The sequence below is a fragment of the Anabas testudineus genome, chromosome 6 (assembly GCF_900324465.2).
Source record: "Anabas testudineus chromosome 6, fAnaTes1.2, whole genome shotgun sequence".
NCBI classification, from domain to species: Eukaryota; Metazoa; Chordata; class Actinopteri; order Anabantiformes; family Anabantidae; genus Anabas; species Anabas testudineus.
In genome coordinates, this window is record NC_046615.1 from 13,932,047 (window position 1) to 13,946,139 (window position 14,093).

The 14,093-nt window shown below is 40.6% G+C and overlaps 1 protein-coding gene across 2 annotated transcripts in view; it reads left to right on the plus strand.

The window, feature by feature from the left end:
- The window catches only part of roraa (RAR-related orphan receptor A, paralog a), a 165,980-nt gene extending 151,944 nt beyond the window's left edge, over nucleotides 1-14,036 (plus strand). For both annotated transcript variants that reach the window (XM_026365300.1, XM_026365301.1), the window contains 8 exons: nucleotides 916-1,057; nucleotides 3,137-3,532; nucleotides 4,165-4,286; nucleotides 4,397-4,529; nucleotides 5,519-5,626; nucleotides 6,557-6,667; nucleotides 6,851-6,963; nucleotides 7,344-14,036. In XM_026365300.1, coding sequence (XP_026221085.1) covers nucleotides 916-1,057; nucleotides 3,137-3,532; nucleotides 4,165-4,286; nucleotides 4,397-4,529; nucleotides 5,519-5,626; nucleotides 6,557-6,667; nucleotides 6,851-6,963; nucleotides 7,344-7,508 — 1,290 coding nt within the window. In that variant the 3' untranslated portion in view covers nucleotides 7,509-14,036. The remainder of the gene's footprint in view (nucleotides 1-915; nucleotides 1,058-3,136; nucleotides 3,533-4,164; nucleotides 4,287-4,396; nucleotides 4,530-5,518; nucleotides 5,627-6,556; nucleotides 6,668-6,850; nucleotides 6,964-7,343) is intronic.
- Nucleotides 14,037-14,093: the final 57 nt, after the last annotated feature.

Sequence of the window (14,093 nt, forward strand, 5' to 3'; positions counted from 1 at the left end):
TTGTCACCAGGCACATCATTAGCATTCCTCAGCCAGCCTGCACCTTTGCTGTTTGCTCCTGTTTGTGTGTGCACGCATGTGTGTGTGTGTGTGTGTGTGTGCATGTATGTGTGAAAGAAAGAGAGAGAGAAAGAGAGAGAGAGGTTACTTTCAGCTGCTTGCGCTCTTCTATCTCATACAGGAGGTGGTAGGAACAAAACACTAAAGAATAAACTGCTGAAATCTATCTTTAATGACTGCTAATTAGTCCAGGCAGAGAGGCCTTTAATGATATGTGCAAGTACAAAAGTTTGGACCATAAATCATAGCATTATTAAAGAGTGCTGCTTGTCACTGGCAGTTATAGTCTGTTTCCATAACGGCTTCCATTATAAAGCAACTTGGCAGCTGTCAGCTGTTTTCTTGTAATTAAACAGCCAATGAGCAGCAAATTAAGACATATGTGTATGGAGCAGTAGAGTGGGGCATGTTAATGATGTGCTGGAATCAATTCATTAAGTCAAAGGATGAGGAATCCAGTCAGTGTGCATTCGCAATCCTTTAGCACAGCACATGCCAGTGCTGTGTTAATCAACACTAATAACCCCACTGAAGAAAAATACCATCCACTGTTATCATTCCCACCCAAACACACCACCCTTATGCTGTACATACTGACGAAATGCTGTGCTTTTAAATTGCCAGACATTACAGCTTAACAGCCAGACCACAACAGTAATGTTATTATCTAATCTGTTTGGCAGCAGTGAAATAAAATATCGCCACGAGGAGTACAATAAATCCCCATCAATCACTAATTAATTTTGTCAGCACTAAAACACATCGAAAACATGAATTGATCCTCCAGTCTCAGAACATTTTTCCAACCCACAGTGGGTCATACGAGATGTTACAATGCCCCCTTTTCCTGTGCAGGGTTTCTTCAGGAGGAGTCAACAGAGCAATGCAGCCTACTCCTGCCCCCGTCAGAAGAACTGCCTGATCGACCGCACTAGCCGCAACCGCTGCCAGCACTGCCGGCTGCAGAAGTGCCTGGCAGTGGGCATGTCGCGAGATGGTAAGTGCTTTATATGAAAGAGGAGATATAGGTGGGTGGATGCAGCAGGCTGGTACGGTGAGTAGGGAGAGGTGAAGGTTCAAGCCCTTGTGTGGGCATGAGTCTGCTCTGCCTTTGAGTCAGTGCTTCAGGGATGCTGTCCTGGCCTCGAACCCCTTTATGAAGGGAGGCAAGAATGGAAAGACTTACCTCAAGGAGACAAATCATCAAATAGTCATTTTTATAATTCTTTGGTAGTATTCGTAGAACATTTATATGTTAGAATAGATAAGAGAATCACTAAATACTTACTGAATCATTATTATTACAAGATTTACTTTCGAATCTTCTAATATACCAGCTAATTTGCATGTGCTACATATTTTCTCTTCAGTTTCTCTAACCATTGTGCTTATTGCATGATGTCACAGGTCAGAATTGCTAAAGCTTAACTCATGGCTGATCAGTAGCCAGTGTGTGTTTATCTTTATTTTTAATTGGTTGTTTATTCACGCCCCAGTATTGATGCGGCACTGTGTATTGATATCTTTCTGGAGAGACAAAGAAAAGGCGCGCACATAATGACTGCCATTATTCTCAATGTGACACAACAGAAACATCCAGGAAACCCGTGTCATGAACACACGCTAAGATGTTGCTTAATGTTTTCACTGTGTCTGCAGGTGAGAGCTTTGTCTGTGGGCCTAATTTGTTGCTGTGGTAGAAACTAGGTTTGAAGAAATAGGAGATGCAGTAATGGGATCACACAGGTGGGGCTGTGTGCTCGAGTGCTCCTGCTGTTCCAGGCTCGTCCAGACTTAGCTTGGCGGTAAAGATTTTATCAGAACAGAGCGGAGCTTCGATGTTTAGTTGCGTTTTTGTTTTTTTGTTTGCTTTTTTTCTTTCTTTAGCATACACGAGTGGAATGCACACAGACAAGTGAAAACCTGAACACGCATTCACAGAGGCTGGCACATTCTTATGCACACTACTTTGCTTTAAATCAGTTGCACATGTGCATACATATTCATGAATGTGGATGAACACAGAAGTACATTAGCACTTATGAGGGCCTTTGCATAGCCACACACATTCTCCCATCCACATATTCAGGACAGACAAAGGTGACTCTTGCCTTCACTCAACACACCAGAGCCCATCTGCCCGCACTTTTCTCTCCTTTGCTCCACTCGCTTTCCACTGTGCTGAGACAAACACACACACACACACTCACACTCTTTGTGACCAGCTGACACAGTGCCAGGCCCCCGGAGCCCTGGCCAAGGAGTCTCATTCTCACCAATGTTTAGACTGGAAACCTTGAAACATGATGCAACGGCTCAGTCTGTCTCATGTTTGAGTGGCTGGTAAACTGTTAGTTACTTCCCACTTCTGCCTCTTCACTTATAGCTGTTTTGATACCAACTAGAATATGGAGATGGAGCTTTTTTGTCATGGGTTTACTGTAGATGGGGTCACTCCACAGAATTTTGTCTGTGGAGGGCAAAGTGAACGACCTTTGAATTTTATATGTTACACAATTTGAAGCCAGTGTGGAATTCACGTGACCAATGATTTACCTTTTCCCTTTATGTCTAAACAAGTTATTTAGTGTCAGACTTAGGTGCCAAGTTATATTTTTTCTTCAAAGGGATAAGAAATTAACCAACAGTGTGAGATAATTTAATTTGTTCTGCGATATTCCACTTCAGGCTTTTACCAGATGTTAGTGTAGTACATTGAAACCTTGAAGACTAGATAAATGAGACTGATATAATAGACTTTAAAAGCATGACATTTAGAAAATTTTGAAGTAAGTCTATTTATACACATAATTCTACTGGCGAGATTGTTTTACACACAGGGGAATGCATTTTTTAGACTGAACACCAGAATTGATTTAATTACTCAGTGACTTTGAGATTGCATGATCTGGATGTGTAATTCTTGTTAATAGACAGTTATCCACTCATTAACTAGGACTCCAGTTTTATTTCCAATGCTAATTTTTCAATTTATTTTTACAGAGAAGCTTCTGGAAACGCAGCTGTATCAGTTAAATCTGATTGTGCTTGTTTTGTTTCATCCTGCTAATCACAGCGGTGAAGTTTGGTCGCATGTCGAAGAAGCAACGAGACAGTCTGTATGCTGAGGTCCAGAAGCACCGGCTGCAGCAGCAGCAGCGCGATCACCAACAGCAGCCCGGGGAGGCAGAGCCGCTCACACCAAGCTATGGCCTCTCAGCCAATGGCCTCACGGAGCTACATGACGACCTCAGCGGTTACATGGATGGACACACCCCCGATGGCAGCAAACCAGACTCAGCGGTCAGCAGCTTCTACCTGGACATCCAGCCATCCCCTGACCAGTCAGGCCTGGACATCAACGGCATAAAGCCAGAGCCCATCTGTGACTTTGCCCCTGGCTCTGGCTTCTTCCCTTACTGCTCCTTCACCAACGGAGAAACCTCCCCCACCGTGTCCATGGCTGAACTAGGTGAGGAATGGGAGAGAGACAGGGGGAGAGAAGAGGAGAGACAGCAAAATGGAGGAGGGGGGAGAACAACTCAACCGTGGGGCAAACGACACAAAGGTTGCTTAAAATAGCAGGAGGTTGGAGACTCATCTTCAACACTCATTAAAAGAGCCTCTTTTTTGTAATTAGTTTCCATTAATTAGGGCCAATCAGGATCCAGCAGGGCAGGCATCTGGGGAAATCATTTTTTTAGGCTCCCCTGTGCCTAGGAACTTCTTTTAACAGATGTGTTTTCAAAACCATTTAAATTCTTATACTCAATATTTCTCTCCGAGAAAATGTGACCTTTGTTTCAGTGAGTAACTTGGCGCCCCTCCTCCACTCCATGCATTTGTGTCATAACTAGATTGGCTTTGCCTCAACCTTAAGCTATGAGCTTCCTGCAGGCTGTAAAAGGAAATGTCAACAAGCCTTTTCCCAGTCAAAAAAGCCCACGTGTATCCGCCTCTCCTCCTTCTTGAAAGCTCAGTAAATAAATCTTCTTTCCCTGTGGCATATTTCATCTGTGAGGTCTTCACTTTCACACAGCCTTGTGAGTAACATTCAGATCTTAACTGCGATGTTCTGTGTTTGTGATGATGGTTGTATTTCAGAGCACCTGGCCCAGAACATCTCCAAGTCACACATGGAGACATGTCAGTACCTGAGGGAGGAGTTGCAGCAGATGACCTGGCAGGCCTTCCTGCAAGAGGAAGTGGAGAGCTACCAGAATAAGGTAGCTTGACCGCAACTAGGCTTGTGCCGGCCTGCACAGCACAGCAGCTACAGTAATCGAATGTATTGTTTTAAAGCAGATAACCCATTCTCCGTCCTATCTGTTCTTAGCCCCGGGAAGTCATGTGGCAGCTGTGTGCTATCAAAATAACGGAGGCCATTCAGTATGTGGTGGAGTTTGCCAAGCGCATCGATGGCTTCATGGAGCTGTGTCAGAACGATCAGATAGTGCTGCTGAAAGCAGGTATGACAGCCTGTCAACATGGCCTGCTGCCGTCAAACTCACCCACCACTACCACCACCCCCCTCTGGCATTGTCACAAGGGCGTAGCTGACCTGACTACACAAAGCCCTCTTCTTCACACGCAGAGACAATGTCACAGAGAGGAGAACCCTGTTTCCTCTCTCTGTCTGTTTCCTCTCTCTGTCTCTGTCGCTCTTTTTTTTTTCCCACTGGTTATTACATACATAGCAGGGATGGACACAACATTAGATAAGCAATGTGTACCTGAGCTCAGATAATACCTATCATGACGGCTGCCATTTCTCCGTCTCTTCCAAAGCACCAGTGTTGTCTGTCTATTGACAGCGCTTTCATGGAGACATACTTGCACAATATTCACACAGCTACGGGTCTGTACACACTACGCCTATGTTCACCTATATTTATGCATAAATACAGATGCACAAATACACTCTTACTTCTCATGCAGTAAACCTCACACCTCTCCCGGGTCTTTCCCTGCATATTATTTACATTAGCGCAGCCAATATGAATAATGAAATAAAGACTGGGATCCCTTGTCAGACATGACTTAAAAAAACGGTACCATCTCCAATAGAGGAAGTAATAGTTTCTGTTACATTTTCATACGCTTATCCACTCCCACAGAGTGGTTCAATTTGCGGGATGGAATAAATTCCCTACTTACCTTGCTAAATAAAGGTTGAATGAAAAAGCACAGTCACTACTGAATGAGGCACATTTTTTATCCAGCACGTCGTTATAGGAAAGTAGCCTTCTGTTTGTGATATTATCATCTGTGCATTTTTTGTTCTCCTCTGATGGCACGCTTCTTTATTTCAAAGTGTTGTGTTACTTATATTGTAGAAGAACAGCACAAAGCACAATCATGTGTTTTGCATCCCATACTTATGTGTAACTGTTAGGGGGAAAAAAAAAAAAAGAAACAAAACAGAGATTCAGCATCTTGTTCCTGTCTGTCTCCACAGGCTCTTTGGAAGTTGTGTTTGTCAGAATGTGCCGTGCCTTTGACTCGCAAAACAACACAGTCTATTTTGATGGAAAATATGCCGGACCTGATGTGTTCAAGTCATTAGGTAAGTGGAGAGGGTGTAGATGTGTGGGTGTGTGCATGTGCACGTACTGTATGAGTGCGAGGACGCGTGTGTTTGTGTGCTGCTGCGTGCATGTTTTTTCTTATAGTGTCTTACTCCTTTCCTTGGTGTGATAGCCAAAATTAGAGTCTGCTGTTCTGCTGTTGCACACGATGCTGAGGGCCTGGAAGCAAATACACTGAGCACTGCCTCACCTGGCATTGCTGTCTCTGCAATGGTTATTTGTGGTAGTACAGAGATGTTAGTGAGACTCTGCTGCATATGGTTCCTGTAACTGTGGAATAAATAAAGCCAGACGGAGTGTCTTTAGGGAGAGAGCTATCAAAACCATCATTGATAGTCTGACATAAAACATCCCAGGCAAAAGCAAATAATTCGTGTTTGACTGTCATGACATTACTATGAGTCTCCACCATGGATTTTCTTGCATTTCCAGCTTCCTTTTGATGGGGAAAAAAGTAAATATGTCCCATTGTGGCAGTAAAAATACTGAATTCTGTTTCTTAGTGTGGGTTTACCAATCTCCGTAACTCTAAGCATGTGTACTTGTCCCAGTGTCTTGTGTGTTCTGTACAGAGGGTTCTGCAATAGGGGAGCTGTGGTGGCATCCGCCTGACTCTCTCTATCTCCGATAATTGATTTAACTAAAAGCCTCAATAGTGACCTCATTTTGGCTTGCATAACACCACCCAACTGCCAAAAGTGACTCGTCTGGGAGGCAAAACTCAGTAAAAGCATTGCCTGTTCTCCCTAAGACGCTCCCATGTGCTGTCAGCATGCCGTTCTATTTCATTCCTTCCCCTTCCTCTCCCCTCCCTGTGTGCCTCTCTCCCAATAAAGATCAAGACTGAATGTTGTTCTTTGGTCTTCCTCATCGTAAGCCCTCTCTCTCTCTGTCCTTTGCTGTGCCAGGCTGTGACGACTTGATCAGCTCCGTCTTCGAGTTTGGGAAAAACTTGTGTTCTATGCACCTGTCTGAGGATGAGATCGCCCTGTTCTCCGCCTTTGTGTTGATGTCTGCTGGTAGGTGTCACTCACAGTGCAAAGGAAAAAAAGTTAGACATGCATTCACCATGACAGGAAATTGCTGTTGCCCTCCTGTTTTTCCCTACCAATTAATATATTATATTAGTGGCACAGCATCGTTATTTTTTCATGAATCCAGCTGACTATTAAGTGGCCTGTATGTGATCATTTACCTTCCAGACCGGTCCTGGCTCCAGGAGAAGGTAAAGGTAGAGAAACTTCAGCAGAAGATCCAACTTGCCCTCCAACATGTCCTGCAAAAGAACCACAGAGAGGATGGTATTCTTACAAAGGTACAGTGCAATTCAGTACACACGTCATCCCTGAAAGTGGCTGTCTGCTAAGCCTGTTCTACCCTTGTAGCAGTGTAATTTCGCCCACTGTTTGGGATCTTTATCCACAAGCCCTCAACACAGATTTCAGGAAAAACATTCATAACATTACATGAAATGCCTTTTTATCAGTAGAGAAGTGGCAATTTATCAATTGTTAAAGCTCCATAATATGAAGTGTCAAGTTTTCCTCGTGCCTGAGCGCTTGTCTCAATATTTACAAGTCTGTTTGCCCCTGTATGTGAGGGAATACACTGTAGGGAGGAATGTTTTTCACTACCATTGCTCCATGTCCTTGCCTCCCTGTGAATCTAAACAGCCTGTCTTCTCTCTCTCCACAGTTGATATGCAAAGTGTCAACACTGCGAGCGCTGTGCAGTAGGCATACAGAGAAGCTTACAGCTTTCAAAGCAATATACCCAGACATTGTGCGTGCCCACTTCCCCCCCTTATACAAGGAGCTATTTGGATCAGACTTTGAGCAGTCCATGCCCGTTGACGGGTAGCAGCCCTGCCAGGTGCCAGTGTGCCCACCGTAGGGGAATGTGGAGGAGGAATCTAAGACACTTTATTGGTGCCCTGCACAAACCAGAGTGGACAGATGGGATTCTGTTCAACTTCTTCTATTACAGTGGAGGGGAGAGGGCTTAGGGAGTTGATTCTCAAGGTTTACCTTATTGAATTTTGTTCTCTGTGGAAGACTTGTGAGACCCGACACCCCTTTGGTTATGAAGAGGAGATAGGGACAAACAATTTCTGTCTGGTTGAATTTGATCTCTTTGTGCGCATTTTTCTGCAACATGGAACTCAAGACTCATTTAATCCTTTTCATTCATTCACGCCACCATTTATTGCATCACAATTATGTTGATTTATCCGAGCATAGGACTTGTAATTATATAATCAATCAGTGAGCCACCTTTAGAGTCCAAATAGTTGAAGACCTCCTCTGTTAGAAGATAAGTGCACATCAGTATTATTGTTCAGATTAGCCTTCCAAAACGGTTTTAGTATTTTTGTATTAAAATCTTTTAGTAGTCCCTATCTCCTTCACACGCTATATCCTGCAATGAATAGTTGATAAATGCGCACACTTTGGTCAAGCTCAGCCTTTTTTCTGATGTTCAGTCGTATCTTCGGAGGCAGTGCTTGGAATGAAAACTCACACCGACTTTGAGGGAGGGTCCATCGGCATGGTGATGCAATCGACACCTCTCTCTGGACAATCGTTTAAAAGAGAAAAAAAAAAGAAACATAGAATTCTGGTAATTCTAATGAAAACGCAATGATTTTAGCTGTCAAAGACTCCATCCATCCACCATTGTTGCATAGTGAAATCATGTAAGGCCATCTGCTATTAATCCTTCTCTGGACAGGTGCCCTGGAGAAGCACAGGGTACCAACACAAAGAAAAGGGTCCATTCCACCTGTTTTATAATGTACTACAGGGTATATGGTCATAAGTACTTACTATACAGAAAAAAGTAATGTTTATAGAATCTATTTTAAATAACATGTATGATATTAGTAGTTAGACCATTCTTAATTGTTGAATTGATAAGGCACTTTTATTTACACCTTTCTTTAATTTAAGACTTGTATATTTACCTAGTGATGTGTTGCATGTGCACAAGAAATACGAGTTGAACCATGGTCACAGAGGCTAGTCCTGGGAGCTGCAGATGATACTGGAAGTCTGGAAGTGTAAGGGCTGTCTGTTAGGATGACTGCCGTGGCTGCTCGCTGATGAACAAAGAGGCAATGGCTGAGAAGGCAGGTTAGAGGCACTGCCTGTGTGACACCTGTCAAAATGTAGCTCTGATACTGCTTTTAGCGAGCATGCACACATACAATAACAACCCCCGTAGTGATATTACTGTCTGAAGTCATTTAATCTGTGGTACGAACACAGCACGACTTGCTTTAATAGTTTTAAATATGAGTTTAGGAATATTTGATAAAAAGTTTTTCTGTAAAAAACACATAATTAAAACATTATACCAGTCAGGTTTTACAAACTAACATTAAATAGCCTCGTATTTGGACTGGAAAGATCACACATCAACGGTAATCCAACTGTTCCATCTAGTGGAAGGTAGAGATACAGCAACCAAAGTAACAGCCTAATGACAAAGGTACAAGGCGTAACCTTGCGTCGATGAGCTTTCTCAACATGCCTTTAATGTTTGTGTTGTTGTTTTTAAGTGACTTTACCTGCCTTCTCACCATAGCCTCAGCCCGGCATTGCCACAACAGGACACGGAATTAACAGTAAGAGGAAAGTGAATATTCAAAGCCTTGTCTGGTAGTAAAGCTTCTATTTTTGTAACATGTTTTGGTTAATAAACCCATGAAAGAGAACGAGGGAGAGCAAAAGATGTCAGGTAGCACTTAACTATATTCCCGCAATAATTAGAATAGCTGTTGTTTTTTGTGATTAGGGGAGAAACTCAAAAATGGTAGGACAAGTGCTATTTTCAGAATGCTTTGTTGTTGTGCTTCTGTTTTGTTGAATGTGTCTTTCTTGTCAGTGTGGTAGTAAAGTGGTAGAAAAAACCTTGGATGTGCCAAACAGTAGTCGTTGCTTCCGCTTTCCAGTCTACTCGTCTGTAATGTAGAATGGATTCCTAAGACATTCCAGCAATCTCAGTAGCGGCTTCTAGAAATGTCGTTTTGAAAAAAAAAAAAAGAGGAAAAAACAAGGAAAAATATTGATATCCCTTTAGAAATCCAACAAAGCATGTTAACACATCTGTCACCAACCCCAACATAGAATCCAGTTGTTTGTCTTTTGTTTTTCTGTTTGCACATGATCATTCCTCTGCCGTGCAATTTGCACAAGGCGTTAATGCCTTGTGCTGTCACCCCTCAGGGACGAGTTTCTTTTAAAACTTTGTGTTTGCAAGGACATTTGTTTGTACTCCTTAGGTTTAGTTTATGTTTCTGTTCAGGGAAGGAGAGGTGGTTGAGATTAACATTTAAATATTAATCACTGAGTTGTTCAGAATTTTACATTACCGTTGTCCTAAAGGGGCCTCCAGCCACTCAAAAAACCACTGAGCCCCTAAAGTCAAGTAGTAAAAAAAAAAAAAAACTCCTTTGTAACCAAAAAAAAAGAAAAAAAAAAAAAGCATCACTTTTGCCAACCATAGTTTTATCAGTACACAGCATATTCCTATCACACAAAAATCCGTTTTGGTTTCAAATGGTGTCATCAGGGTCTTTAAAAAATGCTAACCCTCTTTGTTAGACAAACCAAATATTCTTATGCAATATTAAATCTGTTGTGTTTGGGTTGTAGTAGATATGCTGTACCTAAGTAATAATCTCTGTTATGATCCAATGCTATTTGGATATGCACAAGCCCTCTACGACAAGTAAACCTCAGTCTCCCAGCAAAAGAAACCCAGTCTGGAACACTGCTAGACAATCCAGGTTGAGAGGCCTATTGGCCCGGCAAGATCACCGAAGAGGATGAGGTGTGATCGCTCAGGGAGGTAACAGGTAGACAGAAGAAGCAACTCGCTTTCCTCTGGACAGCTATAGAGCATTTGAGTATCTCTTCTGTGAATTTACGAGGTCTTTAAAAAAAATCTGAAAGCACTCAACGGATAAGAGGAGGCTGAACTCTTCAGCATAGCACACTGAACATGCAGTACAGCAGAAAATAATGACTAGATGTAGATTTGGGTGATTTCCTATTATGTATTTGCAAAAAAAAAAAAAAAAAGAAAGAAAGAGAAAAAAAAAGATTTGTTTTGTGAACTTTCTTCAGTTCTTCAGTTGTTTTGTTTAAAATGATTTGCTAAGGACTACCAACAAAAGGTCTCATGAAGTCATTAGAGTCTCAATAGTTGAGTGGCTAATAATATGTTCAACAATATTAAACAAGCAATATGTGTTAGAATTACGGGTCTCTTCAGTGCAGTCACCATCCTTTTGAATTGGCTTTATCTAGACAGCAGAAACTGGTATATTTTACCTTTTTGAAGTCTGGAACAAAAAAAATTATAAAGCCCCATTACTCAGTTTCCATCCCCTTATGTATGGTTGCAATATTGGCAAGATGGCAGAAAATGGTCATTAAACACATAAATACTTATGTCTATAACTATAACCTGCGCCTGCACACAGGCCTGTAAAGTGATGTCCTCCTGTATATTCTCACTTGAGATATCCCAATTGTGTGCTATTTAGTGTGTAGTAATCAGTAAAATGTGCTGGTCCTTCTGTCTCTGCTCTGTTGTCTGTTTGTAAAAAGCAATAGTGTGTATGTGTGCGTGTGTGTGTGTGTATGTGTTTGTTCTCACAGTGTGTGAATAAAATAAATGCCAGACAAGGCTTTAATAATTACAGAGGAACAGGGTTACGTGGCCAAGGAGGTCTTGCTTTTATTTTGGACAAAAAAAAAAAACAGGTTTTAGGAATGCTGGGCTCGATCCATCCACAATAGGCATTCGTTTTAAAAGCATGACATAACGCCTTCAACAATTCAAAGGTCTGCAGAGCACTGTGAGGCCACATTGACCAGCTTCACAGTGAAAACATCCTTCGCTATCAGTTCAACCGCAGCCTCAGCTGAAATGGATTTCTGGACTGGAAATTGTGAGAACGAGTCTTCTTGACCACAAATTGTGAAGATCAGCGTTATGTCACGCTTAAAGTTATACTGGAGTGTCGGAGTGTTACCCAGAACTTATGAGTCAGTCATCGCATTTTAACAGAACTCATTTTCCCAAAGCACAGCTGATAAGGATTTATGATTAAAAATATGTTTAAGAATATAGTTTAAAGAAAAAAAAAGAAACGCAACTTTTAGCCATAATCGAATGTCAAGCAATAATATATGTGTGTGTATTATTTTTGATTATTTTGTGCATAATAGTCTTTGAACATCTGCATGTAAATACACCTCTTATTTATCACTTTTTTTTTTTTTTTTGATTTTTTGTTTTTTTGATTTTGTGGATGTTTTTATGTTTCATCTGTATATTTGACCAGTTCTGTTCCCAGGTGGAGAACTAAGAACTTGACATGGCCTGTATGCTGTATATCTTATTTTCTCACTCTTTCTCTCTCCCCCATTCTCAGCCGTTTATTCAACATATTTAATGTTATTATTGATCACATGTATAAAGGTAGCTTTGTAACTTCTGTCTGTATAGGTAAGAGGAAAATACTGCTACTAAGGCCTACCCAGTGAAAATATTTATCTGTTTATCAATTACACCATATTGTACGATAACTCTGTTTCTAGTTTACTTCCCTTCTTTAGGATTAGTTTGATAGAGATAGGGTGTGCTGACTTTTATTTTGTGTTGCCCTAATGTGTGGTGCTAGGTAAGTTAATTTCGTGAACAAAAAGTATTGATTCCTAAGCCTGGCCGCCCTACTAGTCCATTCATTTCATTGCATATTAATGTATTATTGATATTAGGACGCAATAAATAATAATGATAATGAAAATGATAGTGGTAAAATTACCCAGTCAGTACCTGTATCAGTGTGCTAGTCTTGGGATAAGGCACTTATTTCCTTCTGACTTATAGCAAAGCTAGTATCTGCTAATTAACAAGCTATTTAAGATTGCTTTTCTGGTTTGTGGAAAAATTATAATATTCAAACTGAAACAGCAGTATTGTGTTTTTTCTTTGTCTGATTGTAAAGAAACCACTCACTGAGGCTATAGTTCGTCAGGTTTTAAGATACTAAATATTTACCTCTCTTGTGTCTGCATAGTTCTTCACCTGATGCAGGAAAGTGGTGCTTGGATTTCATTTAACAGAGCCTCAGTATGCTTTTGTTATTCCCCATTTTAGATCATCCCGAAACAGTTTCTTCAGACCTTTGGCATAAATGTACAATGTGTTAGAAATGTACATGGAAGGATTGCCATTGCCAGGACAAAGTTGACCTTTTCTCTCCATTCTGTAGCAAATATCAGTAAGAATATGCTTGCAATAATACACAACGTATCACACTGAGTGCCTCTCGGTGTAACAAGATGCATACATGGTTTTGATTGTCTTTTTTTTGTGGTTTTCCAGACGTGTACTGAAGTGACAATGTATTTTGTACATGAGGATAAATTCTCACTTTCACATACTTCAGATGTTTGAGATTCTTTCTTTACGTGTTGTTGATCATTTTTCACATGGGTTGATGCACTATGTTAATGGATTTCAATGTATAGGCAGTCTGTTTAGAGTGTACATGTTGCCCCTTACCTTGTTTGAGAAACTGGGAAGTTTGTTTCATGCTGATCTTGAATGATCAAATAAATTCTTGCAGATAATTTTACCGAAATGTTCACCCGCACCTTTTTTTTTTTTTATTAGGCAAAAACAGGCAAACCACAATTCTCCATATTGTTTTTTTGTTTGTTTGTTTGTTTGTTTTGTTTATTTGTTTGTTTGTTTTATTTGTTTTATATCGATTTTAATTTCACTAAGAATAGAAGATTTACTGATGCATTGTACATCAAGTATTTGTATGTGTTTTTAAAAAGAGACATACAACACATCTGGATTTCTTTAATGTTCTGTGTTTAATGTACGCTTAGTCGGTTGGGGGTAACTTAACACAAAGGGTGGGTAGAGCAGGGGTGGATTTCTTTTTCCATGCAAAAGCAGTACAAACTATGGGAAAGCCGAAACTAGTGTGTGGTTGTCACAAATTTCTAAGTCACACGTTTGCTACTGATGTTAAAATGGGGACAGATGATCATGTACCTTTTTATCCAGCTCTTTTGAACTCTCTTTAGCAGGTAGTCTATTCACAAACGTAGTTTTGCTCCTTCTTGTCTGATTCTTAAATATGAAAATAAGTATTTTGATTCATTTGTAAATACAGCTGTAAAGAAAAATAAGAAATTTAATGTTGTCTTTTAAATACTTTTCATTCTAATATGAATGTTGTTATATTGTACTTAGAAACTGTACCTTTAATATTACCTTTATTAAAAGTGCATTGGACACATCGATTTTAGATGTGCTTTATGTGCTGTTATCCCATAATAAAATTTACCGCTTGTAATGGGCTTTTATTTCCTGACTGATTAACTGTCTCTGTCTTCCTCTCTTATACACACA